This window comes from Aureobasidium pullulans (genome assembly GCF_000721785.1).
Source record: "Aureobasidium pullulans EXF-150 unplaced genomic scaffold scaffold_10, whole genome shotgun sequence".
Taxonomy (NCBI): domain Eukaryota; kingdom Fungi; phylum Ascomycota; class Dothideomycetes; order Dothideales; family Saccotheciaceae; genus Aureobasidium; species Aureobasidium pullulans.
Window position 1 is genome coordinate 925,806 of NW_021941030.1, and position 26,384 is coordinate 952,189.

The 26,384-nt window shown below is 51.2% G+C and overlaps 10 protein-coding genes across 10 annotated transcripts; 3 read left to right on the forward strand and 7 right to left on the reverse strand.

Moving 5' to 3' along the window:
- The first annotated feature begins 136 nt into the window (after positions 1–136).
- M438DRAFT_365911 (uncharacterized protein) lies at positions 137–7,894 on the forward strand. The gene is made up of 2 exons (XM_029907838.1): positions 137–7,384; positions 7,454–7,894. The coding sequence occupies exons 1-2, from the start codon at positions 397–399 to the stop codon at positions 7,849–7,851; spliced, it is 7,386 nt and encodes a 2,461-aa protein (XP_029760292.1). The 5' UTR covers positions 137–396; the 3' UTR covers positions 7,852–7,894.
- Positions 7,895–7,946: 52 nt separating this feature from the next.
- M438DRAFT_406179 (uncharacterized protein) lies at positions 7,947–10,591 on the reverse strand (the record flags this gene model as incomplete). The annotated part of the gene is made up of 4 exons (XM_029909824.1): positions 7,947–9,664; positions 9,724–10,136; positions 10,192–10,344; positions 10,403–10,591. The coding sequence occupies 4 exons, from the start codon at positions 10,589–10,591 to the stop codon at positions 8,086–8,088; spliced, it is 2,334 nt and encodes a 777-aa protein (XP_029760293.1). The 3' UTR covers positions 7,947–8,085.
- A 1,135-nt stretch (positions 10,592–11,726) lies between these two features.
- M438DRAFT_242130 (WD40 repeat-like protein) lies at positions 11,727–14,117 on the reverse strand (the record flags this gene model as incomplete). Its single annotated transcript, XM_029899555.1, has 2 exons — positions 11,727–13,766; positions 13,827–14,117. Coding segments are annotated over 2 exons (2,331 nt in total), but the record flags the coding sequence as incomplete, so codon positions are not given.
- A 733-nt stretch (positions 14,118–14,850) lies between these two features.
- M438DRAFT_375061 (uncharacterized protein) lies at positions 14,851–16,293 on the reverse strand (the record flags this gene model as incomplete). The annotated part of the gene is made up of 2 exons (XM_029908547.1): positions 14,851–16,043; positions 16,095–16,293. The coding sequence occupies 2 exons, from the start codon at positions 16,291–16,293 to the stop codon at positions 14,851–14,853; spliced, it is 1,392 nt and encodes a 463-aa protein (XP_029760295.1).
- A 708-nt stretch (positions 16,294–17,001) lies between these two features.
- Positions 17,002–17,727, forward strand: M438DRAFT_320062 (NAD(P)-binding protein; the record flags this gene model as incomplete). The annotated part of the gene is made up of 1 exon (XM_029902861.1): positions 17,002–17,727. The coding sequence occupies one exon, from the start codon at positions 17,002–17,004 to the stop codon at positions 17,725–17,727; it is 726 nt and encodes a 241-aa protein (XP_029760296.1).
- Positions 17,728–17,825: 98 nt separating this feature from the next.
- Positions 17,826–18,636, reverse strand: M438DRAFT_375063 (uncharacterized protein; the record flags this gene model as incomplete). Its single annotated transcript, XM_029908548.1, has 2 exons — positions 17,826–18,448; positions 18,507–18,636. The coding sequence occupies 2 exons, from the start codon at positions 18,634–18,636 to the stop codon at positions 17,826–17,828; spliced, it is 753 nt and encodes a 250-aa protein (XP_029760297.1).
- A 170-nt stretch (positions 18,637–18,806) lies between these two features.
- M438DRAFT_375064 (anaphase-promoting complex component APC11) lies at positions 18,807–19,275 on the reverse strand (the record flags this gene model as incomplete). The annotated part of the gene is made up of 4 exons (XM_029908549.1): positions 18,807–18,871; positions 18,934–18,997; positions 19,049–19,080; positions 19,134–19,275. 4 exons carry the CDS (start codon positions 19,273–19,275, stop codon positions 18,807–18,809), a joined length of 303 nt encoding a protein of 100 aa, XP_029760298.1.
- A 216-nt stretch (positions 19,276–19,491) lies between these two features.
- Positions 19,492–21,171, forward strand: M438DRAFT_406184 (Rhodanese-like protein). Its single transcript, XM_029909825.1, has 2 exons — positions 19,492–19,946; positions 19,997–21,171. The coding sequence occupies exons 1-2, from the start codon at positions 19,666–19,668 to the stop codon at positions 20,736–20,738; spliced, it is 1,023 nt and encodes a 340-aa protein (XP_029760299.1). The 5' UTR covers positions 19,492–19,665; the 3' UTR covers positions 20,739–21,171.
- On the reverse strand, positions 21,040–21,561 carry M438DRAFT_355920 (uncharacterized protein; the record flags this gene model as incomplete). The annotated part of the gene is made up of 1 exon (XM_029907067.1): positions 21,040–21,561. The coding sequence occupies one exon, from the start codon at positions 21,559–21,561 to the stop codon at positions 21,040–21,042; it is 522 nt and encodes a 173-aa protein (XP_029760300.1).
- A 710-nt stretch (positions 21,562–22,271) lies between these two features.
- Positions 22,272–26,321, reverse strand: M438DRAFT_346183 (uncharacterized protein). Its single transcript, XM_029905613.1, has one exon. The coding sequence runs from the start codon at positions 26,047–26,049 to the stop codon at positions 22,354–22,356; it is 3,696 nt and encodes a 1,231-aa protein (XP_029760301.1). The 5' UTR covers positions 26,050–26,321; the 3' UTR covers positions 22,272–22,353.
- Between the last annotated feature and the right edge of the window lie 63 nt (positions 26,322–26,384).

Here is a 26,384-nt window from a genome sequence, read left to right on the forward strand (position 1 = left end):
GAGGAAGGTGCAAGAGAGCAAGCTTAGCCGAGAGAGGCAGGTTTGGCGAGTCAAAGCGAGCAAGCCGGCAAGTCTAGGCAGGTGCACGAGGACGACACCAGATCAACTCCGCAGCCACTCCCGATCGGCGTCATAATATATCCGTCTCCCATGAACATTTACACATACCAATACACGTGTGCGACATCGCTAGGGAACAAGGCCCGTCCGAGCCTCCACTTATCGACTATACAAATAAACACCATCACCTGACACATACCTACGAGACAAAGTCAAGCATAGTGTCGACATCCCCCCTCAAAAGCAGCCTACCTTTCGTCCATCGAGCAGACAGCAGGACGACACAACAGCAAACGATGCCCCTACAATCTCGACCCACCAGCTGAGCGCCCTGAGATGCCCACCGTAGGCAAGATGAATTCGTCACCGACTTCGAGGCGGGCCTCGCTGTCGTCGCTCAACTCGCCCACCGTGGACAAGGAGGCCTTGCAGAAAGAGCTGGACCATATTCATACCACCGCCTCACGCTCAGACACTCTGACTTCATTCAGCGACTTTGAGCGAAGTCGCACCAGTAGTCCACGCGTTCCAGGTCCAAAGGACTTGGTCAGTGGCCGCATAAGCGGTCTGTACTCGCGTCTCAGGCAGAGTGTTGGAGCATCGTCGCCTGCTTCAGATGTCTCGATACGTCCATCCAGTCGCGGCAGCTTCAATGTCCCAGATACCGCATCTCTGAGAAGCTTCTCGAAGCAAGAGTCGCCTACACTCTTCCGCTCAAATCACGTCTCGCGTCCTAGCGATGCAAGTGCTGCCATAGCAGAGACAGACTTCGCCCCGACTCATTCAATACCTTCTTCTGCTGTTCACTCTCGTCCTGGCTCTCGTGACTTGTCTCGCTCCGCCTTGCACACCGCCGCGTCCTCCCCCTCTGCAAGACGCGCCTCTCCACCCGCCCAACCTCGTCATTCCGAAAGCAATCAAGCACAGCATTCGGCCGAAAGCAAACGCTTGTCGCAGAACATGGATGGAAAGCGTCTGTCGCAAAACATTGAAGGAAAACGCTCTTCGGTCAACCTGGAAAACAGCAGACCTTCGCAAAACCACGATGGCAAGCGTCTGTCACAGTCAGATGCTCCGTTCATGGGAGCCCGGACTGAGCGTCCGACGATCATGATACAACCCGAGAGGACGGATAGCCCATCCAGTATGGCTCCCTCTGCCGATAGATTCGACAGCGATGCTTCTTCGAGAACTAGAAGTCACTCTCAGCATGAGCGTCCTCCACTTCGCGTCTCTGTTTCACATTTACCCGGTCTAAGGATATCACAAGCATCTGTGGTTGACGGTGTTCTTGACACGTCTTCAGTGTTAGGTACCAAGCCTAGTACGCCCATGCCTGATGTGCAACCCAACTTCAACGGGAACATGCAGAATCGTCGGGCGCCGCAAAGGGATGCCCAGTCGCTTGAAACATTGGAAAAAAGATCTACGACCATACCTGCTCATCTCAAGCGCCGGGTTATCAGCAAGGAGTTCTGGATGAAAGATGAAAATGCCCGTGATTGCTTCTACTGTGGTGATCCCTTTTCAACTTTCCGCAGAAAGCACCATTGCAGGACTTGCGGTCAGATCTTTGACGCAAAATGTACAGTAACTGTTCCAGGAAAGCCATTTGGTCAATCGGGCACACTCAGGTTATGCAAGCCATGCGACGCTATGATTTATGGCAGCGACGATGATTCGACGGTATTCTCCGACTCAGACGAGCCCGTCAAGTCCCCAATATCCGCATCTCATTCACAAGATCAAGACGTCTTCAAGCCAAACGATCCAGCTCTAGCAACACCATCAATTGGTATCCCTGTCTCAAGGAGAAACAGAGAAGCCAAGAGAAGATCTGCTGTCATTGAGTTTGACACGCAGCCCACGCTAGCACGACCAAGTTCATCTCGATCATTGAAATCTATGACCGGAAGACCACATTCTTCTAGCCACAAGCGCCATCACTCTCGCCATCAATCTGTGCGTCCACTCAAGACCCCTGCGGAGGAACGAGGACCATTCTATCAGAACATCGCTGACACGCGGCGGAAACCACCCTTTACCGCCTTCCATAACGACAACATCATCGACCCTGATCTAGCTCCATACCTATCCGATGATGCTTCTGATGTAGACGACCAATCGAGCCTTTATGCCACTATCAGTGACATTCCTGGCCCTTCCTCACTTGATAACGAACGGCCTGGATTCGCCGGTTTGTTGTCTTCGGCTGTCAAGAAAGGTCGTTCGCGAAGGGGCGATAGAAGTGTTGGAGGTCATAGTTTACGTGCCTCTCGTGACCTAGAGCATCTGATGGCTGTTCACAAACATCTCTCAAAGTCGCGAAAGACGCGCAATCCGAGTATTGGAAGTATTGGTGTATCGCGTCCATCTCCGCGACGAAGTCGTAGTCAAAACATGATGAAAACTTACGAGGTCGGCGCGAATGAGACTTCGGCTTACGAGATCTTCAAGCCTATACTAGCAGACCAGGCACAGGTCAAACGAAGCTCTGGTATGCACGGTTCGAACGCACCTGCCATCGAACTCAACAGAGCTAGTCTGCAGCACGTTGAACGTCTTCTGACTCAGCTGCTCAAAGAATCAGAGATTCCTAGACGCAGGCATTGGCAAAAGGCTTTGATGCCTATTCTGCTGCAGTGTCCTAATGATGTAGATCCTGATGTTCAGAATGGCGACGACATGGACATTAGAAACTATATCAAGATCAAGAAAGTACCTGGTGGCAAGCCTGGTGATACCTCATACGTGTCTGGAGTTGTTTTCAGCAAAAACATTGCTCTCAAAGACATGCGACGAAGCTTTGTACGCCCTCGTATCGCGATAATATCATTCGCCATTGAATACGCTCGACATAACACTCATTACTTGAGCTTGCAGCCTGTCATCGCCCAGGAAAAAGAGTATCTCTCCAATCTTGTGGGTCGTATAGCAGCATTGAAGCCACAGATTTTGCTAGTACAACGCAATGTGTCTGGCATTGCTCTAAATATGCTCGAAAGGGCAGGCATCACCGTTGTTTACAATATCAAAGAATCTGTCCTTGCTGCTGTCGCTCGCATGACGGAGACAGAGGTAATCAAGTCGATGGACAAGCTTTCGATCGATCCTGCTGGATTGGGACACTGCTCCAATTTCGACGTGAAAACATACGTTCATGGCAAGACTAGAAAGACTTTCATCTGGATTTCTGGTTGTCCGCCTGAGCTCGGCTGCACCATCGTTCTGCGCGGAGCAGAGATGGAAGTTCTTCGTCAGATTAAACGGATCACAGAATTCATGTGCTACGTTGTCTACAATCTCAAGCTCGAAACTTGCTTAATGCGGGACGAATTCGTTTTGATTCCTTCCTCAATCAGCACTGCCAAGTCTACCCCTCCAAACATCAACATTGCAGCTACGAAAACAGCCGACATCGTTCATGCACCAGTCACACCTACAACTCAATTGCATGACGGAGACGAAATCACTGTACCGGAATTAGAGGCCAACCCCGAAGTTGATCAATCCGAAAACAAACCTAACGCGTTGAATCACCTTGTCGATGCTGCTAGACATGTCGTACCTGAGCCTACTGTCACCGCGCAAGAAGATATTGATGACGAGTCCATGCCGTCACAGTATAGAGAGCTCATAGAGACAGCAAGGACTCGACTGATATCATCATCGCCATTCGTCAAATTCCCCGAACCTATCCTCCTCGCCAAAGTCCAAGATCAAGAACGAAAAGTTGAACAGACCAAACGATTACGAGATCGATACGATGCATTTGAACTAGAGACAGACCATAATGAGAAGGCTAGCGAAGACAGACAAGAGGACATTGCTCAGATGGAGAAGTTCAAAATGGTCGTCCCTGACATGATCTCAGAAGCTGTGCCTGCCAATCAGACTAAGCCCGTCCGACAATTTCTTCGAGACATCCACGAAGCACAATATCAGATGGCCCTCCACGAGTACGGCATCAAGAAACGGCAATGGGAGTCCTTCTTCTCTATCAGCAACAACAACCCCTTTAACCCATTCAGTCATCAGAACATCTTTGTCCTTCACTCGCTCGTTAGCAACGCTTTATCCTTCCCCTGTGCCGGTCCCGAGGTTCTAGGTCTCTCCTTCTATGCTGGTTGGGGTAATGCCGAACTAGGATTGGAAGAAGACCTCACACTTGGGCAGTTCGTCGAAGAGACCTGCGCTACCGCAGCCACTGCGTGTAAGCAATGCAGTCATAGAATGTTTGATCACCATCGACAATATGTTCATGGCACTGGCCAGATCAGTGTCTCGGTCAAGCGCTTCCCATCAAAATTTCAGAACCTTCACAACACAATCCTCATGTGGTCTACTTGCAAGATATGCCAACAAGAGACCACATGGATCCCAATGTCTGACAATACATGGAAATACTCGTTCGGCAAATATCTTGAACTCAGCTTTTGGAGTACGCCTTTGAAGCCACGAGCAGGCGTCTGTCCTCATGACATCCACAAAGACTTTGTGAGATGTTTCGCATTCCAAGGTCTTGCTGTTCGGATCCAATGGGACAATGTCGATCTTTACGAGGTCATGGTCCCTACACCGACTATCAACTGGGAGGTTACTGCAGGGTTAGAACTCAAGAACCAGCTCTTCATGCACTTCCAGACACGTCTCACGGCTTTCATCGCATCTGTCAGGGGCCGTCTGAACTCGATCAACCTTTCCACAGTTGCACCTGAGAAGCAAGCTGACGCGGCAGCGACTCTAGAGAAACTCGCACAGAAAGTGGACACGGATCATGAGGCGCTCTTACAGAAGCTCCAAGACAAGTACATGGCTTCAAAGTTCTACGAAATCATCCCGCTTAACAGAGCAGTTCGGATGATGGACGAGAAGGCACTGTGGTGGGATGATGAATTCACTGACTTTGAAGCCAAATTCTTCCCATCCGAGAACGATATCCGTAGATTGGCTACACTTCAGTTGAAGAAGTTGTTCCTCGATCGAGGGGAGGCCACTGGAACTTCTCATCATGATTTAAGTGACGCTGACGAAGGCATGGAGATGAAGGAAAGGCCACACTCTGGAATGGGTCTTACTGACGAAGACCTCCAATCAGAAAAAGCACAACACATGCTGACCTCTGTCGTCGAGGAGCACGGCCATTCTCAACCAGATTCGGAGCCAAATGGCGAAATGAAAATGCTACACGAGGCAGGACCGGTAAACATGGAAGTTCCAGACGCCCTCATTCTCTCCAAGCAATTGTCACCCAGCGAAATTGAGCAAGCTGTCGAGAGAGAGGATGTCAAGCACCTTGATCTTGCCATTCCTTCAGCCTTTTCCGAACCTCCAGCAGATCAAGAAACTCCAAGAGCTGAGAGTGGTCCATTTGAAGGCGACACACCAGAGTCGAAGTCGCCCGAGGCATTCGTAACCGAACCAAAGCCACTCAACTCTAGCATACTTGAACGTATTGAACAAATGCGTTCTGCTGCGACTGGTCCTGATGCAGGTATGCCAGAGTCAAGAATTCCACGTCTCGTCCGCACTCGAGGTCCCATATCTCCACCACTTGGACGAACCCAGTCTCAACCCGATGGTATCCCAAAGAGGAATGTCGACTCCACTCCAGAGATGCCCACAATTCATGCAGTCGCCAGTGGTGAAAGTTCTGGTACCACAACACCTACCCCTGGCAAACACCAGAACAAGGATCTAGCCAAGTCTATTGAGCTACGCTTGAGCGATCGTCTGGGTGGTGGATACTCGAAGAATGGAAGAACTCAACCATCTCTGATACCAAGATCGGTCCCAAGTAAAGCGTTTGATACAACCACTCGTGTCTCTGCGTTGGCAAAACACTTCGAGCAGCTCTCTCGCGAGTTCGAAAAGGAAAGACTACGCGAACGCAAACAGCGAGCAGCTCGACGAAGACAGGTTCGCGCCAACCCCCTGGCTAGTAGCAAACCTGTCGTCGAAGTCTACCGAGATGCTCGTGAAGCTGTCGGTGAGAAGACCGAGGCCGAAGCTCCCGAGCCGCATCAGACGTCAACCGATGAGACGTCAGAGTCACAGATGGAAGATATTCCTGACTCGAATCAGGAGACCGCCGAAGAGCCCCATGACACGGATGACGCTACGGACAATGAAATGGCGGAGTCGACGACTGGTCAAACTGATACCGATGCTGAAGGCGATACGACCGATAATGAGATGCATGTGCCTTTGAGGCCAGATATGTCTGAGGCTGGATCAATCTCAGGCACTGGTTCTATTGCATCTCCTCATGACGTTGACTCACATCTTGAGCTCACACTGCCAAAGCATGAGAAGAATTCTTTGATGAAGATGCTCACAAGCTTTTGGTCTGAACGTTCAGCATCAGGCTGGAAAGCGCTTGACTATCCTCTGCACACCAATGAGCATGTCTTCGATGATAGTGACATTATCGTACGAGAAGACGAGCCTGCCTCGGTGATCGCTCTTGCCCTATCTTCTGCAGATTACATAGCCAAGCTGCGCGAGTTCCGTGGCAATCCCAGGAGCAACGGTCACGGTCATCACGGCCACACTGAATCACAATCGAGCTTCAATTTCGCGGCAGACATCAGTAGTAATGATGCCAGCCAACAATCAGCCATCGAGGCGAGCTTGATTAGTGAGACAGGCACGCACATGAAATACAGCTTCAGCCACAACACCGTCCGCGCGACCTGCAAAATCTTCTACGCCGAATCTTTCGATGCCTTGAGAAGGAAATGCGGCGTCAGTGAACGCTTCGTCGAATCTCTGTCACGATGCGCCAAGTGGGATTCAAAAGGCGGCAAGACGAAATCACTCTTTCTAAAAACTCTGGATGATCGCTTCGTCATCAAATCTTTGCAGGAAGTTGAGCTCAAAGCTTTCACCAAGTTCGCTCCTGACTATTTCGCCTTCTGCGCGCAAAGCCTGTTCCATGGCGTCCCTTCCGTAATTGCGAAAATGTTCGGACTCTTCCAGGTCGAGCTTCGCAACCCAAACAACGGTGTTGAATTCTCTTCATACCTTCTCGTCATGGAAAATCTCTTTTACAACCGCAACCCTACCAGGAAGTTCGACTTGAAGGGAAGTATGCGCAACCGCAAGATCGAAAGTACTGGTCTACCAGACGAAGTGCTTCTGGATGAAAACTTGGTCGAGACGATTTTCGAAAAACCCCTCTTCGTCCGCGAGCATGCTAGAAAACTTCTTAAGGCGAGTGTTTGGAACGATACGATGTGGCTTTGCAGACAGAATGTCATGGACTATTCTTTGATGGCCGGATTCGATGACGAAAAGAAACAGCTGGTGGTTGGTATTATCGGTATGTTGATCTCCTGCTAACCCCCCCTTTTACCCTGATGTCGATGCTAACATGAACCGATTGCCACAGACTGCATCAGAACGTACACTTGGGACAAGAAACTCGAATCGTGGATCAAGGATCGTGGAAAGAATAAACCGACTATTACTTCGCCGAAAGACTATCGTAATCGCTTCCGTGTTAGTATGATGCAATACGTCCTGCAAGCACCAACAGTCTGGCATTCTTTCCTCGCACCGGGCCTGCCTGTCACTGGCGTCACGTTCAATTCGGGAGGTGGTGTGGAAGTTACGAGGAACGGCGTTCCTCCAGCCGTCGCTGCACAGGGCTCCGAAGGACGAAGTGTCGCGGGAAGTTGGGAAGAGAGAAGTACGGCGGATGAGGAGCGTAGAGCTGCGCTGACAGCAGAAGGCAATGTCTTGGATGATGCTACTATCAGGGAGATGTCGACCATGTCATTTGTTTAGTCTTCTTTTATCGTTCTGGCTCTTTCTCTATTGGATTATAATCACATCACAAGCACATCGGAGCATAGCGAAGGCGTTCTTCATAGGGGTTCATTCCGCATCATAGGTCATCTGATTAATTATAAATCCTGTTAGGTGTCGTTACCAAATGTCCTCCTCGCAATCCAAAAGTCAGTCGCCAATCGACTTAATTCCCTCCAAATGTCATTCCAATCTCTAACCGCTCTCACGGCATCAAGCTTTACCGTATCTAGTCTGAAAACCAGAAGGCTCTCCGTTGACGATGATGTAAATCTGCAATGCCAATTCCCTGATCTTGCCTGCCAAGATTGTCTGACCTTTCATGGCCTTGTATCTGCTGACGTTCATCAGTTGATCAACAACCTGAGGAGCGGACATTGCGTTGGTACGGTCGATTTCAAAGTTGTCGTCCGTCATGGTGAATTTGTATCCATGAGCTTCGATACATGCGAGAGCGTGCTCAATTGACTTCTCAGGCTCGGCGCGTGCATAGGCGAATGCGCAGTAGCGGTGTAGGGTGATCAAGCCCAGACGAGGCAGGTTGTGGTAGTACTCTTCTGGATAAGTCTTTTCGATCTTCACCAAAAGGTCTTCGAACATCATCACTGCGGTGCGTGGTTCGACGAGAGCCTTGATCAAAGGAAGCTGCAGAAGAAGATCTCTGGTTTGCTCCATCAGATGCTTGCGAGTGGGTGTCTCTGGACATGTTCTGTCTGCTTCACAGAGCTTGCAATCACAGCTGAAGCCCCAAGTGCGAAGTGCAGCATCACGAATGTCGTAGTCGGCATTGATTTCCTTGTAAAGTGTGGTGATCTCCTCATCCTTTGCAATATCGCGGGTTGCGCGGAAAATGATCATGTCGCCAATGAAACTGTGCTCGGCATTGAACAGACAGGAATGATTCATTGCAGAGCAGTGTACCCAGAGTCCCATCGATCCGTCCATGTTATTGAGACCTGGAGTAGTAAGAGCAGCATTGCCAAAGCTGGTGAGCTCAGGATCATGACCATATCCGAAGGAGTTGTATTCGATGATGTTCTCGATACGAAAGATGTCGAGAACAGGCGATCCGTCCACGATGGGAACATCGAGGTTCTCGAGTGGAGGATAGTTTGGACCAGCGTATAGACTCAATACCTTTGGAGCAATGCTTGGATCGGCAACTATTCTCTGGATAACCTCTGTCCATATGTCGATCTGTGTACCAAACGTGCCTCTGGTAGCACCCGGCGGTATGACGAGGTTGAAGGTCTTAGGGTCAACCGGTGACGGCACGAATGCCAATGCCTTCTCGGAGAGAACAATGTCGCCGCATGGAATGGCCTCGACCGCGAACAAACCTCGGCCGTGGTGGGCTGTCTGGCGAGCTTCGGTCCTGCGCAGAAAGTCGGCATGGTCCACCTTGGTTCCATGAGCCGAAGGTCCGGTTGCTTTCCAAATGTTAACACCTGTTGTCTGTTCAACAATGCGAGACTGTGTTCGCTTGAGTTCTCTCAAGCAGTCCTCGTTGAAAGGTGAGATGGCAGTAATGGACTTGTATGCTGAGAGGGCGTTGTCGAATGCACCAAGCTCGTAAGCAGCACGGCCTGCTCGGTAAAGGGCTCTGACGTTTTGTATCTCTGCAAGGGGATCAGGCTGCTTGGGAAGTACTCTCACGCCCGCAAGTGCATCGCTGTAGGCTCCGTCGTGACGATGGAGGCAGAGTCGAGCCTGTGCCCTGTTGCGATGAATGATGCCTCTAGCAAAGTCGTCTGCTTGGGCAGCAGTCAAGGCGGAGAGAGCTCTGCTGTAACTTCACAAAGTGTCAGCAGGGGTCGATGTCATATGTTATTATGCAGAGAGGAATCTAACCATCTTTCGGCTTCAACAAACTGTTGATCTTGCAAGGCATGATTGCCGGCTTGCTTCCATTCGACACTCGATCTATCGATGACTTCGGACCTCCAGGCATCGGGGAGTATCGGGCTGTCGGCGTCCAGGAAGACGATGTCCGAGGGATGATCGACACACAGTACACAGTCTTCGTCCAGAACCGATCTGTAGAAAGGTTCCTTGACCACGAAGAAGGTGCCATTCTGTATCGCCTTGGACGGGTGGGTGGTGACAGCAAAGTCATGGATCGTGAGGAGTTCAATGTCGCCGCGCTCGTCCTCGACGGCATAGGCTGTCTGCATCGAACTATGCATTGATGACGCGGTGATGGTACGCAGCAAGAGCATCTTTCCGCTGTGATGAGTCTCCATTGAGAGATCACGGAGCATCATCTAACAGAGAAAGTCAGTGACGACTGCATGAGACGTGTCGCATGTGTAATCTCACCTTCTTCAGAGATGCCAATGCGGAGCCACTGGGAGGGTGTTCCTCACTCAAGATCATGTTCCAGGCAATTCTGCGATGGTCCAGCGGGGCGTGTATTTCCGGAACGGGACTGGATGTCTGCTCAAGGGGTGGACTCAAGGCTTGCTTGACGACCTACATCACGTCCGGTGTTAGTATGTGTATCAATCGACAACCTGGTATAGAATCGTACTCTGGGAACAAGTCTCTGCAGGACCGCCCTCCGAGAGGAAGCAACTCTTTGTTTTCCCTGTCGTTCTCCAGCCTGTTTGCGAAGTCGGAGTTTGGCTACTTCCAGCTCAGCCTGCACCAGCTCGAGCTTCTGAGCAACGGTGATGGTGGGTTGTGCCGTGTAGGGCGGTGGCGATGATGTTGATGTCATTGTCGGTAACAGTGCATATACTGATGAATAGTTCGGAGGTAGTAGGAAGGGTTAATTGATGATGGAATCAATGGCTATCGAATACGAGTGAAAGCTCAGGTGTTGTCGTTGTGATAATAGTCGTGTGTATGAGACGAAAGAGGAGAGCGAGCTGTCGAGATGAAATCAGTAAGCTGAGATTGCAGCAAGAGCGATCAAAGTGCTGTCGAGTGTTTGCTGGGCGTCGAAACGTCATAAGCGCTGTCTGTCGTTTGCGCTGCATGTTGCCGGAAGGGAAGCCACAACCTGGGTAAGAGCGTGAAAGTGGCGCTCGTGAGAGTACAGCACATGATTGCACTTATTAGGTAGCATATGACAGCCTGTGCAGATACTATGCCTCTGTTTGAGAGTGTGAAGGTCGAAACATCAGCCACGAAGGAGTACGCTCATTTGATATACTTATAAACGTGAGGTCAGCATGCCCGGAGTTATGTTAGTCAGAAATAAATGATATCTATATCTACACCTGAACATCTCATTAGCAACAGGTAAAGTCATGGTTACAGTAGCGAAGTGTAAAACGCGTAAAGGGGTATCTAGAAATAAGCAGGAAACAAAACAAAGCCAAAGAACATCACCTCTTCCTTTCGACAACCCGACTAGATACGCCGGTCCTCCTGAGAGCACTTCTAAGTCCCAGAACTTCAGCTTTGAGCCTCGCCACTTCGTCCTCCAAGCTGCGAACTCTGCTCCCTAACTCCAAGCAGCCGTGGCAATTGTCATTGACACAAGAGCAACCTTGACCCTGTGATAGGATCGCGCCCGAAGGCAAAGGCGGCAGAGTCTTGACCTTCTGCGCAACCTTCGGACTCATGAGAACAGCTGCAGCTTCTTTGGCCACAGTTTCGCGTTGCGACTGTTTCACAATCTTGTTCGACTGCAGATTTACCAGTTTTGCACGCTGTATTGCGGTTGTTGCCGGCTTGGAGCTTGGTGCTTCATCGTTCCAGACACGAACTTGTCTTTGCGGTGACCTTTTAGGAGATTGACGACGAGACGGCGACGTTGAGTAGACTGATGATCCACGAGGGAAGAGGTTTTGTACATCCCTTGAAGCAGGCACGAACTCTCCATCGATGTTCGAGATGTGCGATACAGCACTGTACATGGCTTCTTCAGACATTGAAAGCACTGCTGCTTCCTTGCTTGCATTATGCGGCTGTGGAGAAATTGTCGCAATGTTCGCAGACGGCTCAGGTCGCAATATCGGTACGAAGGGTTCACGTTGAGGCTTCGAACTTCTGTGCGTGAGGGGTATTCCTGGATGGGGTTGTCCAATTTGTCTTTGACGAGCATGGTAGTGCGTACGCTTGTTGTCTTTTCGCTGATTACATTCATCCTCAGATGACCCAGCAGACATCCAGATATCACGGTCTGATGAATGACTCTCAGACTCGAAGCGAATCTTTTGGCTTGGATGTGTCGGCTCGTGATGGCGATGTCCAGGCTTACGCTCAAAGTGCCGATTATTCTGGAGAACAGATGCATCGTCTTGGGGCGATGACTGCGCTTGCACTCGTGGTAGATCGGAGATTCCAGTACGGTTCATGTATGGAGCGAAAAGAGCAGTGCCGCCGCTTTTCTTCGCTTGATGGGAGTTGCCCGCGTCAAGTCTCCGCAGGTCAGCGAGAAGCTGTCCATTTCTTCCGACAGGGCGACCATGATCCCGTTTGCGCGCTGATCTGGGCCCACGTCGAGCGGATACAGGCGGCTTAGCTCCGTGAGGTGATCTCTGTCTTGGTACAATCGTTGTGTCCAAAGGATGTATCGATAGTTGTTTGGGTGTCTCGAAAGGCCTTTGCGTATGATCTAGATCTGTAGGAACAGGCTCTGGGCTACTCGATCTGATAAATGTCTGGCTTGAGACTCGTGAGCGACGAAGATGTGGTGATGATACAGGACTTCTCTGAGGCCTATGAGCAGGTGAGACCTTCTTGACCGGAGAGAAAAGGTCCAGATAAGTAGTCTCGACGAATGGCGAGCGTATTTCCACATTCGCAGCTGGCGTGTGTCTGACTGTCGACACTTCTTCGTCCTCGGAGATGTACACCGATACTGCGGGCAACGATTGCATCGGATCAAAGACAGCGCCAGGTGGAAGCTTGAGAACATCCGGCATAGTAGGACCAGTCTCTTTTCCAGTCCAGGGAATAGCGGGGGACAAGTCGCATCTGGCGTCTCTCCTTTCAGACGTCGGCCGAAAAGGGCTTGATATGGCGTGTGGACTCGGGCCTTTCATCCATTCCACGCTGATAACTTTCTCACCAAGTTCATTGACAACAACTTGATCGAGTCGTAAACCAAGCGAGTCAAAGAGAAGCACTTGGCCATCGACTCTTCCTACAGCGATTATTGTATTGGTATCGGTAGAGGCACCCGTAGTGCTAGAGATTGGCTTAGAAACCGCTCTCTTGCCGAGTCTGGTGGCTGTTGAATTCGCAGTCTCTTTGGGGCGCAAGACTGATAATGAAGTTACGGGGGCTTGTGCATGCCATGTTCGTATCTTCTTACCGCCAGCCTCGAAGTCAAAAAGCCTGCACTTTCCATCTGCACCGACACTGATTGCGCGAGTGCGGAAGCCAGGCAAAAACGCTGCGCCTGTGATGGCTATGCTTTTGCTTCCGACGTTTGTATTAGCTGAAGCATCTGGCGGATCCGATATGCCCCGAACATTGGTAACTTGGTGCAGATTTGACAAATGAGAAATCTCGCCTGAGTGACCATTGGTAGGTTGACAGGATTTGCCATCGACACGTGCTCCGCTTTGTCGAGATATCTTGGTCGCATCGTACGCAGCGACGGTTCCGTCTTTGAAAGCAAGTAGAAAGAGATTGGGTCGCTCAGGATGAAAGCTGGCGGTTGCAATTGCGGCATTGCTGGCAGAGGGGTGTAGCTGAACAGCAGCGGTCTTGAGGGTGAGATTCTGGAGGTAGATCACTGTAGGGTTCTCGGAAGCAGAAATCATGAGATGAGACGTAGTTGAGACTGCGAGCACTGTCGGGGGAGAAGGATGATTTGACACAGAGTCGAGTTGACGTGACTCGTGGACGGAGTAGTGTTGTATCGCTCCCGTCAATGAGGTGCTCAGAAATAGAGAGTTTGCATCCGGCGTGTACTCGAGAAGTCTCACGATGCCCTAGGAAGCGCTTCGTCAGTATTCTCGGAGACCACATGGACTTGGGCTGTGTGGAAATACTTCGCTACCGCTCAAACCCCAGCTCTCTTCGCGTCCTCTTTTGCAATCATGCAAAACAACGACATGCTTGTCCGCTACAGCTAGCATTTGACTCCCATCTTTTGCTTCTTTTGCTGCAAGGATTCCCTTCTTACTGCTGCTGAAAAGCTTCTTGACTCCATCATGATCCCAGGAAAAAATGCCACCAGGTGTTGTGATGATTAGATGACTGTTTGTGGGAATCTTAAAGGTCGGCTTGACCGTCGATTTTGAAGTTGAAGCTGTTCCAGCTTGCTTGACAGCACGAGGCATGGCTATACTCCATTGATTATTGCTAGGTATGCTGTTTGATCGATCACGTTAATGTTTCGAGACTGTTGATGCGCGGTAAACAACATGACGGACGCCAAGAGCATGTGAAAATGCTCGAGCACAGACCTTCAGAGTCGCGAGTGACTTTGATAAGACAAAGATCAATAAAGTAGGTAGGTTCAATTCCTCGAAAGCTATTCTCATCATGTTTTCGGCTGACTAGCTATATCTCCGGGGAACAACAATGCGAGAATGACTTCCCAAGAAACGCAAAAATATCACTAAGGAATACAAGCACTAACTCCGCAACTTTCCTCCTCCATCGCTCCCCTTGGGCAATCTGCTTTATCAGCTTCGACCCAACCACGTTTCCCACTATTCTTTCCCACAAGGCTTGCCAGACGTGAGCTCTCGCATTGGTCAGAATTCTTGTGCTGAGACTTTCGTCTATAATCAAGCTAGCGGTGTCGTGTTGTGCTGCTCCTGTTGCTGGAAATCAAGGCCGACAGTAAAGGTGAACTCCGTTTTCGCTCCGAGACCCATAAGGACGCGTGCTACGCAACTGTGAAGTATGGTCCGATACCAGGAATGTGTGCTGCTTTGGCTCCGAGTCGACATTAGCTGAGTCGTTGAGACGTTGTCCGGAAGCTCTCATTGGCAGACACCCTTGTGTAAAAGGACTGTTTTTCATGTGAAATCATCGTGTGCGGATTGACCGCTCATGCAATTTGATTTACGTGGGGACCCAAAGTCTGCGTCCGCCTCTGAACTTGTTAGTGTTGGCAGAAGGACGAGTGAACGAGTTAGGGTCGATAGGTCCATTGCCATTGGTGGTAGGGGTGAGGTCAAGCTTTGCTGGGGTGACGTTTCTGCTGGAGGGCCCAGGTGCAAAGGAAGCAGCACCACGGCCGCGAGGAGTGTTGCCTCTGAAGGAACCACCTCGAGCATTTCCGTTACCACGAGTAGGAGTCTGGGCTCCGCGCGAGAACTGGTTAGGGTCCATGACCTTGTTTCCAGGCTTCGGTGACTTGTGTTGAGCAAGCATGGCGGCAGGAGCCTTGGGTGGACGCTTCAGCAAGACCTCGTCTTCCTCATCATCGCTGACCGGGGCAGGTCTTTCGTCGACAGGCAAGAGCTCTGGGCGTACAATGTCCTCCTCTTTGACAGGTGTGGCTGCAACGTTTGCGGTGGCAGCGCGACCATCGGGACGAGCGAGCACGGCGTTGCTTTCGATCTCCTTACGCTGAACGACTTGTCTATTCTTGAATTCACGCTCTTCTCTGGCTACGACGAAACGAATGTCGGCGAGGCTTTTTGTGCGGATACCGAAACGTTGAGCGAGCTTGGTTTTGGTCGGGTCATCGGTCAGGAAGATGAAAGACTCCAGAGCAGCAACGGGGTCCAATTCCTGGTGGATGCGCCACAAGATATAATTGAAAAGAGGGCGCAAGTGCGAAGGAACTCCAGAGGACGACTCAGACTCAGACTCGGACTTGTTCTTCTTGGTGGATGATTTGGGTGTATGGGTACGGCCGCGGTTCTTTGGAGGACATTCCTTGGGAGGTTCGGCACTGACCGAACTACGAGCAGTGTGAACTGACGAGGGTGTTGCTGAACGGGAATCGGTATCGGCAGAGCTCATGGAAAGGGTTGCGTCGCGGACTGTGAGTTTGGACTCGGTATTCTTGGCAAGGTCATCGGAAAGGCGGTCCACCTCTTCATCTTCCACATCTCCCTCAGAGAAGAGTGTCTTGGGTAGAGCAAACTTCTCGACTTCTGCCCATGTCTCGAACTTTTCAAAGCCGCCCTGGAGTGTGACGAGGTGAGGGTAGGTGCTGGTGGCGTCGTCGAGCCAAACCAGAGCATCTTCGGCGTCGCTGCTGATGCGACCATTTCCGTCCTTCAGGCGAGTGGCTTGGCCGAGGGCTGCGATAGTCAGTTCCTGAGCTGGAGTGTTTCATCTTGTAGCGAGCATACTGTAGAGAGGCACGAATAGCCTAATTTGACCGTTGGCGATCCATTTCCTGATGCCGTCGCGAGTGCTCTTTTTAGCGCCTGCGAGCAAAGCAGAATCGTCGGCAATGCAGTTGAAGATCTTCTTGGTAGGTGGTTCGAGGGTACGAGGGGTTGCGACGACACCCTCACCGGAGCGAGGGCGTTGCGGATTGCGGCGCATGTTTGGTGACGCCTGGGAGGCGGTAGGATACTGATGACTGCAGTGAGTGGGCGAAGATAGAAATCAGGGATGCGAGTGAACAGGTGAAAGGCGCAAGCAGACGGGGGTTGGTGTTGGCGGCAGCAATCATATGCGTCGAGGAGAGCCTTACGGTGCTGACAATAGTGTGACGGTGCGACGGAAAGTCTGTGGTATGTGGCATACAAGAATCTTGTGACTCAACAAGCTACAGGCGCATGTTCAACGGACGAGGGCGCTTTGCTTCAAGGGCTTGTGCTAGCAAGCAGAGACTTGTGGGAAGAAGATGCGACGACCGAGACGAGCATAATCCGACTATTGCCGTCATGGAAGGACTGATCCTACGGATTTGCGAGTGCGAGTATGCGAGCGAGATATTTGTGACGGCTGTATTATTGCAGTGGGCACCGAACCATGTTCAATCCAGAAGTAGCGGAATCTCGACCTGACTTGCGCATGTGAAAGCAGCAGTCTGACTGGAGGCGATTCGAGAAGCACAAGTCGGGGTTGGACAGCGACGACAAGGTGCGTCGAGGAATGCGCGCGCGGCCCACCAAACTGCCGAACGCCGCATCCACCCCCCCCAGACTCCCAGAGTCCACCCGCCTTCGAGTCAAAGACAAGCCGTTTCAGACATTAACTCTGTACGCACCCTGGACATCCAATCCAATCCATCCACATCCATCCATTATGCCAACAATCCTGATCTCCGGTGCTGCCTCTGGCTTAGGACGCGCCTTCTTAAATGCTTACGCCAATGAGAAGTCCAACACCATCATAGCCATCGACAAGGAGAATGTTCAACCATCCGAGTACCAACAGCATGCAGCCACTATACAGTCACATGTTGTCGATGTGACGGATGAGGCTTCAATCATTTCGCTGGCTACTCTACTGAGCAAAACTCCCATTGATCTCTTCATTCACAGCGTGGGTATTCGCGGCTTGGTTCCTGCCGTGGAGAATGCTCAACCCGAGTCCGTTGCTGCGGCAGAGACTTTGCATGTCATGGACCTATCAACTCTCATGCACACATTTCAAGTGAATGCTGCTGCTACTTTTCTCCTACTTCGCTCCCTTCTACCAAACCTAAAGCAAGCGCACAATGCCAAGGTTGTAATCATGTCCTCGCGCATGGGAAGCATCGGACACAATACCACAGGGTCTGCCTACGCATACCGAGCAAGTAAAGCCGCGCTTAACAGCATCATCAAGAGCTTTAGTATCGATGTGCCTGAGGTAGTCTTTGTACTTTGCCACCCAGGTCGTGTAGAGTCTAAACTCGTCAAGTACAAAGAAGAAGGTGCTATCAGTGCGGAAGAGAGTGTTGCTGGCTTATTCCCACTCGTAGAGAATTGGAATAAAAATGATAGCGGACAATTTTATGATCGATTTGGAGAGTCTATCGTTTGGTAGCAATCGCACCTGCTGCTTGCATATCATCATAGATCACATAAGGACCAAAACCCAAAACCTGTTACACCGAGCACCTTTGCTTTGGGCATTGTCATAAATCAGTCCTTGTCTTTTTGAACCTCCTCTGTCTCTGTGGTAGTTTCTGTCTGGGTCGCCTCAGTATCTTCTTCTTCCTGAAAGACGCCCTTCTTGACTAGTCTTTCCAAGGTCGTCAGACATTCGGTATAGCCGCCGATCATTGCTTCGACGCGAGCCATGGTATCTTCCTGCGAGTTTCTGCGGCGGCTTGATTGTACCTTCAGCTTGTGGCTTTCCATGCCTTGTATGTTGAGCATTAGCCCTGGTATATCTTTTCTTGACACTTCATCTGCCCATGATGGAGCTTGGCCAACAGTAGTATTGAGAATTTGCCAGTGTGGACTTAGACTTTGAGCTTCGCTGACAGTCTTTCCGTCTGGTGCTATGTCAAGTAGTATCATGCGCTCGCGGTTAGTGACGGGTGGTTGGTCCGAAGACGTATCGGCTTGCTCTTGGTCTATTCCCTCTACGATGGTAGATGTCACAAAGTCGGGATTGTCGTCTGAGAATATGTAATGTACAGAGGGGTGATGATGTTCGCCAGTGTCCGGGTCTTCGATCAGGGTAAAGAATGGGCGGAAGTCGGGAGGTGGGAGAAGCTCAGTAGGGGCGACAGCAGGGTATGTAGGATCATCGAAAAGACCTGTCGGTGGATCAGTAACGAAAGTGCAGGTGGATGCCACAGGTTAGAACAAACATACCATCAGACGTGCTTACTGCCTGATCGGCACGGGCGGACGAGGTAGCATGGTTGTGCTCCAGTTGAGAAATGGAAGGGGTGTCGGCGGTCTGTGAGAAGCTATGCGAATATCGTTTGTTTGCAGCCGACATGATCCTCCAGTCGTGATCGACAAGAGCAAGACCACACGGGTTGTTGTTAGTCTTGACAGTAGACCCTGACTAAGCCGTGCTTGGCAAAATGCATGTGAAGATGTGCGTCGTTCGAGTTGCCAACGATTGATGGAAAATGGTCAGCAACCTTTCGTAAAGTCATTCGAGGATCAAGAAGCTGCTGTCTGCTCGGTTTGAACTTCGCTCTGGTCGACAGTGCCTTTGATACGGAAGACTGCCTGGAGTCAGCTTGTGAAGCCTTTGACGGGAGTGGAAGTTCGGCGGAGATGTACTGACCTTGTCTACACATGGGACATCTACCTTGACTTGATTCTTGATTGATCCAGGTATCGAGACAATGCTTGGTCGACGTCAGTATAATTCATCAAGCAGCGTAGGTATGTTCACATACCATGTGGAAGGAGTGTGTACACTGTCCCATAACTAGAACGTGGTCAGAACGGTACATGTCGATCAAATCCCAGATGAACACATACTGATAGGACAGTCGTCTCCTGGAAACTTGCACTTTGGACAGGTACCATCGAATTGGACACGACAGATACCGCAATCATCATCCTCTGGCATGTCCCAGCGCCAGGCAGCCACTGCATGATATGAAAGAATCTTGACCTTCATCTCGAGTCTCGAAGCGGCGCGCACGAAACCTTCCTGGTGGATTGTATACAGCTCGTCAGGGTCTCTTGTTGCAAGTGTGCGATGGTTTGTTTTCCAAACATGGCCAAGCTTTCGCATGGACCGGAGTTTTGATATCGGCGATAAGAAGCACCCCCGCCTTCTTTTATCGCTGGAGGATCAGCGCTGACGTGCTTCTACGGACGAATGACAGGCCGAGGACGGAGCTCGACCCACGTTCTGCATCTCACTCTTGCACACCGAAGCGACTCTTGCTTCTCTCTGCAAGTCGGCATTCCCTCTCCAGCATTGTAGACGAGCATACGCTGCATTAGATCACAACAAGAAACACAAAATCACATCATCCGAAGCAGTCCACATAAGCGGGGCACCATGGCCTCCTCTTTGCTCCAATCCGCCAGGAACTCAACCTTCTCAACCTTCCGCCGCTTATACACCACTCCACAGACCATGTCCTCGCAGCGAGCAATGTCCCTCTCATCATACCTGGTCAAGCCTGCTGAGCTCAATGCTGCCTTGAAAGGCAATGCGCCCACAAAGCTAGCCACCTCTCCTCGAGTCATTCCCTTGTGCGCCAGTTGGTTCATGCCGAACGACCCGCAACAGAGATCTGGATATGAGGTCTTCAAGCAGGGACATATTCCTCGCGCACGGTACATATCTCTTTCCTCCTTCTCCAATCGCTCTTACTGAACTGCCCTAGCTTCTTCGACCTCGATGCAGTCTCAGACACCAGCTCTCCATACCCCCACATGCTGCCAAGTCCCCAAGTCTTTACCCAAGCCATGCGCAAACTAGGCATTCGTCGCGACGATAACATTGTTGTATACGACAGTGCCGAACTAGGCATCTTCAGTGCTCCTCGCGTTGCTTGGACTCTACGCGTCTTCGGCCACCCCAGCATCCACATCTTGAACAATTACAAGCTATGGGTCGAGGAAGGCTTTCCAGTGGAACAAGGCGAACAGCATGATCTGCCCGAGTCACAGTACCCCGAGCCCAAGATCGACCCCTCCAAGGTCGCCGCGTTCGAGGAAGTCAAGGAGATTGCCAAGGACTGGAACAAGGAGGGTAGAGAGGGTGTTCAGATCCTCGATGCCAGATCTCCTGGTCGCTGGAGTGGTGCCGACCCTGAACCTAGACCTGGTCTTTCCTCTGGCCATATCCCCGGCTCCATCAGCGTCGCTCTGCCTGAGCTCCTAGATCCCGAGACCAAGACACTTCTTTCGAGAGATGAGCTGCTCGACATTTTTAGAACCAAGGGTGTTGATCCCCTCAAGCCCATCATCAGCTCGTGCGGTACTGGAGTGACTGCCAGTGTAATTGATGCTGCACTGACCGAGGCCGGCTTCCCCGAGACAAACAGAAAGGTTTATGACGGCAGCTGGACCGAGTGGGCACAGCGTGTCAAGGCCACCGAAAACTTGATCCACAAGACCAAATAAAGGCTACGATGATTAATGACGAGCGATGCGAGCGTTATCACGATACCCAGGATGTAATAATGGCAAAGTGGAAAAGTTTTAGCGGAGCAAATGATAGCCAGCGAATTCACATATTGCAAGTTTCCCAGATATGTGGCAAGTATGAACAGCTTCCCCGATACGTGTGATTCGTTGATTGAACCAATAAGTCTGCGCCCGCGACTCCCTATAGTGCAGCCAGACCTCCATGTAAGTTCTCCTGCAGAACAATGCTTTCGAGCCCCCTCGTATCGTTCTTGGAACCGCGATCTTCAAATCTCATTCAACCCTCCATCTTCACATCTCCCTCAACCTTTGCGACCCTATCCTCATTCAACCCCTCAACTCCATCCTCGAACCCCAAACTCCAACGACAAAAAGTTCCCAATCTCGCCTTGAGCCCATCAATCATTTCTCCCGTCTTGTTGTTGACAACATTAATCCTCGTAATCTTATCTCCCTGATACGTCTCCCTCCAAAACTTCCTCTCCTTAGCCTTTCCCTCCCACCAACTTTCCCTCTCTTCCGCCAGCAACTCCAGCAATGTTTGTATGCCGCGCAGAGTTGTGAGCAGCTTTTGTCTGGCTGCCTCTTTGGGCGTGGTGGTTGTGGTGATTGTGATTTTTGAGGTGGTGGTTGGTTTGTTTTCTTTGGTGATGGAGGAGGAGGTGGAGCAGGATTGGTAGGTGAGGAGTTCAGTGTGTGCGGTGCTGACCAGGAGGTTCAGGTCTGAGATGTGCGGCTCTAATGGTTTGGGCCAGCGTTCGCCTCTGGCGATGGAGTTCAGGACGCAGAGTTGGCACATTGTGGTGACTGAGATGTGTGGTGGATAATGATGATGATGATGATGATGATGATGATGATGATGATGATGTGAAGAGGATCAGTGGTTGATTTGCGAATTTGAGGAAGGAAGAAGAGTTTGATGTTTGATCGACAGTCGACAAATGTTCTGTCGATGGGAGAAGAGGGTGGATGTAGGGAAGAAAGATTGAATACACGCGGTAGGCGTCTCGCTTTGTGTAACGCCGCTGCCTGATTCGAACTGCGATGATTCACTCGAACTGTCTCGGTTTTCGCAGTCACCGCAAGACAACATTTTGTTCACCTGCGAGTTCTGCTTATGACTCTTTCACGAGCTTGAAAATCGTTGCTGCTTCTTGCCCAAGTACGAGATCCTATCGACATGCACGAATCTGTGCACGTAACAAACTTGACTGTTCATGCAGGTTGACGGTGCAAGTATATGAGACTGGATTTGTTACCGATGAAATGCTTTGTCTTGTATGCATGCGGATTCTACGCGATGTGTACGACTTCGCCTAGGCCGCGCTTTTCTTCGTTATCGTATGCGTTTATAGAACTTCAATCGCAAACTCTGCTGAACTCATCGAATTCATAATGAGCATCAGCTGTTATGTCTTACTTTTCAAGACTACTATCGTATGGCTTGGAGTAAGAAAGGAGACAAAAGAGGGCTGATGATCGGGCTTGAAAGGATGAAGTAGAATTGGCTTGTTAATGGTGCCAAGAAATACATTGATGGTCAAGCCGTTGTTTTCTATCTCGCACTTTTGTATAACGAAGAGAACGGCAACTATGCTGTTTCTCCTTCTTTGACTTCCTCAGGCTGAATCAACGATGTGTTCACCTCTGGTTCTGCAGCCTCTACTACACCCTGGGCGTCATCGACGATAGAAGCTGTCTGGTTGCTCTCTACCGCCGGAGCTTCAGTCTCCGATGCGCCATTATCCTTGGCCTCAAGCAACTCGAGCTCGGCACCATCGATCTTTGGCAACTCTGTCTCGACACCATCCGCCTTGGGCAAGTCTTCCTCCGCACCGCTGTTGTGGCCACTAGCCAACTTCTCCTTCTCCTCCTCCGCAATCTCAGCTGCCTCCCAATCATCAACAACAGGCTCGACAGGAACAATAGGCTTCTTTTCCTTCTTCTTGGCGAATGTGACCTTGTTGCCACCAGCAAGAGCGGCAAAGACGTTGCGGTTGGAAGAGGTCGCCTGAGTGATAGGGCGACGAGAAGCTGCACTCTTCGCAGCCACACGGGACCAACCATCACTGACACCACTTTCTGTCTCGCGGCGAGTAATGTTGAGAGATGAGTCAGTACGACAAAGCTGAAGAGTACCGAGGTTCTTTGCAGCAATGGCAGCAGCGATTGGAGCCTTGGCATTCTTGAGGGTCTGGTCGACAGCCTGCTCATCAAGAGTACGACTAATAGCCTTGATGATGACTTCTTCGTTGGGTAAGAACTCGACGTCAAACTGCAGGGGAAGTGCGAACGATGCAAGCTCTGTCCTGACCTCTTCGATCGTAAGACCGAAGCGAGGTCGAACAACAACGAAGCTGTTGAAAGGCTCACCGACTTCATTAGCACGAACCTGATTGGCCGGTGCTTCAGTGCTGGCGATAGCCTTGCCAGATGCCAGGCGCTGTGCGTTTCTGATACGGTGACTCTCCTTCAACGTCTTTGGTGGCGAACGGACAAAGCGAGGTGTCTTGAATATGGCAACATGGCGATGCGGTTCAGGATCCATGCTCTCGGAGTCCAGACCAAAGTCTTCAGCAAGGTGATGGATGAAGGCTCGCTGGGTTGCCGTCATCGGCTTGAACCTCAGTCGCTTCTCGTCATCTGCGGCTGCAAACACACGGAACTCGCGCTCTTGGTTGGTTGACCAGGTAGGGTGAGCTGCGTAAAGGTTAAGGGTCTCATTAGAGAAAGGAACGTGACCACCTCCTTCGACGTGTGCTTCTTGGTCAATGTTGAGCGCAAGTGCGAGCTTACGGTTACGCTCGAGCCTGGCGCATTCTTCGTTGCAAGGCAGAGATTTGGTGAGGTTGCCCTCGCTCGACTTGGATGCAAGACATCTCATCTCCTGCTTCTGAGCCTGGCACTCACAAGTAATGAAGATCTTATGAGTGCAAGCCTTTTCTTCCTTGCAAGCAGTGGGAGCGTGGCAAATGGCCTCATCAGGGTGGCCACAAGCCTTCTTGGGCTTACCACAAGGCTGCTGGCAAGGTCGACCGCCGGCATCTTCGCAGTCGCCTTCACGATGGCAGGGCTTGGTACAGAAGTGCGAGCCACACTTGAGCTTCCTGCCACAAACTTGACCACAGCTGACATCTTTCAGCCAGCACTGCTGGTTCTTGAGACTCTTTTTGCCACACATGCAATGCTTCTCAACCAAGAAAGGACATCTGGGACAGCTTTCGTTGTCCATATGACAGTTGTGCTGGACCTGAGGATGGCCGCAAGTTTTGGGTCGGTTACACTGGAAGCGGCATGGTGGAGGCTGAGTACCGCAAGGAAGTGGGGGAGTCAACACTGTACGGCCACAGTTGCAGTTGATCTCGTCAAAGATGGCTTCGCGACAAGATCCACAAGGTCCTTTGTGGCAGAGGTCCTCACAGAAGTGGTTTCCACACTTGAGAGGTCTACCACATGGACGGGTGCAGATGTGCTCAGCCTCAAAGCCGTCATCGATGGGTCGAATGTGTGCATCTTCCAGCTTGCGGCCCTTACGCTTCATGGCCTGTCTTTCACCAGCCTTCCGCTCACCTTCGCAACAACGTTCATCGCAAGCATGACGACCACAGTTCAGGGTAGCTCTGCATACTCGCATACACTGCGGCGGCTCAACCTTACCTTGATGGCAGATTGTAGTGGAGGTGGTCCTGCCGCAACGACAATTGATAGGAACAGCTTTGAGACAAGGCATACAAGCGCCAGAGTGACACAACTGCTCGCAAGAGTGTCCACACGAGAGCTTCTTCATACATGGTTTCTTGCAGTTTGCGATTGGGTCCTCACAAGAAGTGCGAGCATCAGGTGAGATTTCTGACAGCTTGGTCTTGCCGCAGGGACAGTGAGAAACAACATCCGGAGAACGGGGGCAGTGACCAGGGTCAGTGTCTTGAGTATGGCAAGGCTTCTGGCAGTGATGAACGCCGCAGTCGAAGGCGCGATCGCAAGAATTGGTGCAAGCGAACATGCCAGTCCACTCTTCAACAATGTCCTGGCCATCTTCTGCGCTATGCTTCTTGTGACTTGTGACCTCGTCACCACGATCGGCACACAGCAAAGCCTTCTCGACCTGGCCACAGTAGCAGCGAGCGTCGACGCGGACTTCACAAGCTCCACAAAGGCCTTCATGACATGGCCTAGGGCATTCGTGCTCACCACATGGCATGAGGTCGCCGCAGACTTCACCACAACTCCAGCCATTCTCGTAGTCGGTATCGGTACAACGACGGTTCGACTCGTGCTTGCCACAGAAACAGGACTGGGTAGGACCCATGTGTGTACACGGCGGGCAAGGGCCAGCATGGCAAGTCAATTGACAAGGGTGAGGGCATTTGCGAACTCTTTCTCTGCCGCAAGTATTGCCGCAGGAGTGTGGAGGCAGGCCAGTAACAGCGCGCGGCTCGACCTCCTTCTCACACCAACAAGTGTATGTCTTTGGCAGTGTATCCTTCGGAAGATTGCATCCAGGACATCTCCACTGTCGGGGTGGAGGAATCTCGCCATTCTCGCGACCTTGTTGCTGAGCAGCAGCAGATCCTTGGTTCTGGGACCACTTCTTGACACAGCTCATGTGGAAAACAGTCCAGCATGTATGGCATGACCATACTTTGGAGTTACGAAGCACTTCGCTTGTGCAGATGGGGCATTCGTAGTGGCCGTTGTCAATGTCGTGGTGAGTACGAGTGGCAATGTCGGGTGCTGTGGATTTTGATAGGCGGCGTCTCGAGGATCGGGGTTGGGTCTGCTGCGATGTAGCGCCTTGGGTGAGGATGGGCTGTCCAGGAACGAAGGTGGTGGCGTCTCCTTGCAATTCGTTGTCGGATGTGAGTTGTCCACCAAAGGCTCTTCCATTGACGGTCCTGTTCGCAGGCGTTCTGCCACCTCTGGCTCCTCCTCTTCCTCCTCGTGCGCCACCCCTCCCACGTCCACGTCTTGAATCCTGGTTCCTAGAGTTGGCACCTTCTGCGCCTGACGCGTCTGCACTAGAGGGGTCAACTGAAGATGCCTGTGTAGAAGGTGCGACTGAAGAAGGTCGTAGAGCAAGTAGAGGGTCGCGAGCTCCGCGTCCTCTTCCACCGCCACCTCTTCGTCGGCGGCCTGGATTTGAAGCATCTGATTGAGGATCTTCTTGCTGGGCGGGTGGATTCGTGTTTCTTTCTCCGCGAGGTCTACGCTGGCGGGGAGGGCGATTGGAGGAGCGGGCGGCTTGAGGCTCGGTGTGGGGCATAGAGGTAGTCTCGGCGGTCGACATGGTCGCTGTAATGCTCGAGGGAACAAAGGCCGATGTCAGAATGTTGGTGGTAGTTGTGATAGAGTCGTGAATTAGTGACGGATGGGTCGTGGCAATTCAAAGCAGAAAGAAAAATGGCAGGCTCAATAAAAAGCGGCCTGATAGAACGAGTAAAGGACGAACGAACGCTTGAAAGTGGAAAGTGCAAACGACTGTCGAGGGTGTCTATTTGAATGTAGAAGGTGGCAAGGCAAACAGAGAGAATAATCACAAGGAAACGCAGACTGTCCAACGCCAACGCCCCGCCAATGACATCGATCGAAGCTTCTACCGCGAGTCTGGCCGTGAGTCATTCA

Bases quoted from the DNA above. Each gene is read 5' to 3' on its own strand.
- M438DRAFT_365911 (XM_029907838.1), top strand. From the start codon at position 397: ATGCCCACCGTAGGCAAGATGAATTCGTCACCGACTTCGAGGCGGGCC. The intron at 7,385-7,453 runs GTATGTTGATCT...CGATTGCCACAG, and splicing joins GCTGGTGGTTGGTATTATCG to ACTGCATCAGAACGTACACT.
- M438DRAFT_406184 (XM_029909825.1), top strand. From the start codon at position 19,666: ATGGCCTCCTCTTTGCTCCAATCCGCCAGGAACTCAACCTTCTCAACC. The intron at 19,947-19,996 runs GTACATATCTCT...GAACTGCCCTAG, and splicing joins GGACATATTCCTCGCGCACG to CTTCTTCGACCTCGATGCAG.
- M438DRAFT_346183 (XM_029905613.1), bottom strand. From the start codon at position 26,049: ATGTCGACCGCCGAGACTACCTCTATGCCCCACACCGAGCCTCAAGCC.